General features: G+C 43.6%; 1 protein-coding gene and 1 long non-coding RNA gene across 2 annotated transcripts in view; one reads left to right on the top strand and one right to left on the bottom strand.

Annotated features, from left to right (window-relative positions):
- LOC139028532 (uncharacterized) overlaps positions 1 to 2868 on the bottom strand; it is a 171362-nt gene that overhangs the window by 95443 nt on the left and 73051 nt on the right. The window lies entirely within an intron of this gene.
- The window catches only part of LOC111971174 (PR domain zinc finger protein 5-like), a 60907-nt gene that overhangs the window by 4037 nt on the left and 54002 nt on the right, over positions 1 to 2868 (top strand). The window contains 5 exon segments of the mRNA XM_023997964.2: positions 1205 to 1249; positions 1251 to 1374; positions 1510 to 1687; positions 2352 to 2450; positions 2588 to 2709. Of these exon segments, the coding sequence (XP_023853732.1) occupies positions 1205 to 1249; positions 1251 to 1374; positions 1510 to 1687; positions 2352 to 2450; positions 2588 to 2709 (568 nt within the window).

Genomic DNA, 2868 nt, shown 5'->3' with positions numbered 1-2868 from the left:
ATGTATGTGGGAGGCAGGTAGCCTAGCGGTGTTAGAGCGTTGGACTTGTAACGAAAGGTTGCAAATTGAATCCCTGAGCTGACAAGTAAAAATCTGTCGTTCTGCCCCTGAACAAAGGCAGTTAACCCAGTGTTCCTAGGCCGTCATTGAAAATAAGAATTGTTCTTAACTGACTTTGCCTAGTTAATTAAAGGTAAAAAAATGTGTCCCGGCCTTAACTTAAACACTAGAAACACCATTCTTTTGCTTCCTTGTGGGACCAAACAAATGATTCCCATTCAAAATCCTATTTCCCCTAACCCCTAACTTAAACCCTAACCCAACTCCAAACCCTGAGGCCTAATTGTAACCTAAACCTAACCCCTAAGCCTAAATATAATTTTTCCTGTGGGATCAGCAAAATGTCCCCACTTTGTCGAATTTTCCTTTGTTTTAACTATCCTTGTGAGAACTTCAAGGATAGTTAACCGAACACACTCTCTCTCTCTCACACACACACACACACACACACACACACACACCACACAACACACACACACACACACCACACCACACACACACACACACACACACACACACCACACACACACACACACACACACACACACAGTCACCGTTTGGCCTGGGAAATGTCAGCGTCTCTAAGAACGTAATGGTTCACTAGAGGAAGAAGGAAAACAACTGTAGAAGGAGGAAGAAGAACAGGACCTGTGGTCGTCTGGCTGAGGTTCTGTCATTAATTCCAGAAGTGCTAAAGTGATTACTTATTCAAAGGTCATTCATGTGTGTTAGAGCTCTGTGTTACATCAAAAGTGACATTTTATTGTGTTTTTCCCTGTTAAATTAATATATATGTGTATTTATAAATCCCTTAGCCAAAAAAAATTACGCTTTGATTTCATTAGAGCATGACCTTTAGGTATATGGAAGTTAATGACAGCATGTTAGGAGTTTGAGTGCTTGACCTTACCTTAATCAAGCCTTACAGACGAGTGTCTAGGTTCAATGAGTTCAACCTTCAGCTAACCCCTTTTTTCCTGTCTGTCTGTGTGTGTGTGTGTGTGGCTTGTGTGTGTGTTGTGTGTGTGTGTGTGTGTGTGTGTGTGTGTGTGTGTGTGTGTGTAGTGTGTGGTGTGTGTGTGTTGTGTGTGTGTGTTGTGTGTGTTGTTGTGTGTGTGTGTGTGTGTGTGTTCTGATCTCTCAGGACGGAGAGAATATCTTCTACCTGGCAGTGGACGACATTGAGACAGGACACAGAAATGCTGATAGGCTACCTGGACAGTGATATGGAGGAAGAGGAAGAGGATGAGGAAGAGGAAATCATCAAAGAGGAAGATGAAGACAGCAAAGAGGCCAAACATCTTATTGAAATGGGTACATGCCTATCAAAGTTTTACACCAACCATGTTTATAAACCCTGTTTTGTCGGTCCAACAGTTTGCTTGAAGTGTGTAATATGTGCGCGCGTGTCCGTGTGTGTGTAATGTGTGTGTGTGTTTGTGTGTATAGAACTGGTGATCAAGAAGGAGGACCACCCGTGCCTGCTGTGTGAGAGCAGCTTCCCTAGCGAGGAGATCCTAGCAGCCCACCTCCAGAGCCTGCACCAGAGACCAATCACCGAGGAGAAAGAGTACAAGTGCAGGAACTGTGGCAAGAAGTTCCCCATCAAACAAGCCTTGCAGCGCCAGTGTGTAGCCTACATCATCTCTCTACTCTACTTACCTGACATTCTTTGAGTTACACAGAAGTATGCTACCAAATGGATCATATAGTGGAACTGACAGATTTGCACACACTCCAGTAAAATATGTATCCACCCGATTCAGCCTCTATTAGTTTCCTGTTAAAAAAAAWAAAAAAAAWATCMAACCTTTTATTTAACTAGGCAAGTCAGTTAGGAACAAATGCTTCTTTAGGCAAAAGGCCTCCTGCGGGGWAGGGGGAAGGATTAAAAATATATATTTTAAATATAGGACAAAACACATCACGACAAGCGAAACAGCAGAACACTACATAAAGAGACACCTAAGACGACAACAACACAGCATGGCAGCAACACATGACAACATTGCATGGCAGCAACACAAGATGACAACAACATGGTAGCAACACAACATGACAGCAGCACAACATGGTAGCAGCACAAAACATGTTACAAACATTATTGGGCACAGACAACAGCACAAGGCGCAAGAAGGTAGAGACYACAATACAGTAAGAGTGTCCATGATTMAATCTTTGAATGTAGGCCYCTTGGATATTTTTTTTGTATAGTATTTTCTTCTACAGCATTTCTGTTAATATCTTTATTACCCCTGTCTGACTCTACGCCTCCTTTATCTTCCCCTCAGTGTTCTGCACTGTGCTGAGACCCTGGGTCATTCAGGAGACTCCTCCAGAGGCCACCACCAGTGTTCCCTCTGCCACATCACCTTCAGCTCAGAGTCCAGGTAGGCCTACATAACTAGAACACAAACCTACATAGTAGCATAACATGCACACAGGGTCTGCTATCTGTCTGAGTTGTTGTATGAGTTCCTGTGTGTGTGTGTGTGAGTGACTGTGTCTGTATTCCCCGTGCGTGTAGTTATGACCAGCACAAGGAGGCGTGTAGAGGAGACGCCAGGTTCATCTGTAAGGCTGAGAGCTGTGGGAAGAGGTTCAAGAGCAAAGACGCTCTGAAGAAACACAAAGGGAACGTCCACACAGGTCGGTCTCCGTCTCACACATACGCAGGTAGTCAATATACAGTGGGGCAAAAAAGTATTTTGTCAGCCACCAATTGTGCAAGTTCTCCCACTTAAAAAGATGAGAGAGGCCTGTAATTTTCATCATAGGTACACTTCAACTATGACAGACAAAATGAGA

Source organism: Salvelinus sp. IW2-2015, linkage group LG13 (genome assembly GCF_002910315.2).
Source record: "Salvelinus sp. IW2-2015 linkage group LG13, ASM291031v2, whole genome shotgun sequence".
Lineage (NCBI taxonomy): Eukaryota > Metazoa > Chordata > Actinopteri > Salmoniformes > Salmonidae > Salvelinus > Salvelinus sp. IW2-2015.
This window is presented reverse-complemented; position numbering and strand designations above follow the sequence as displayed.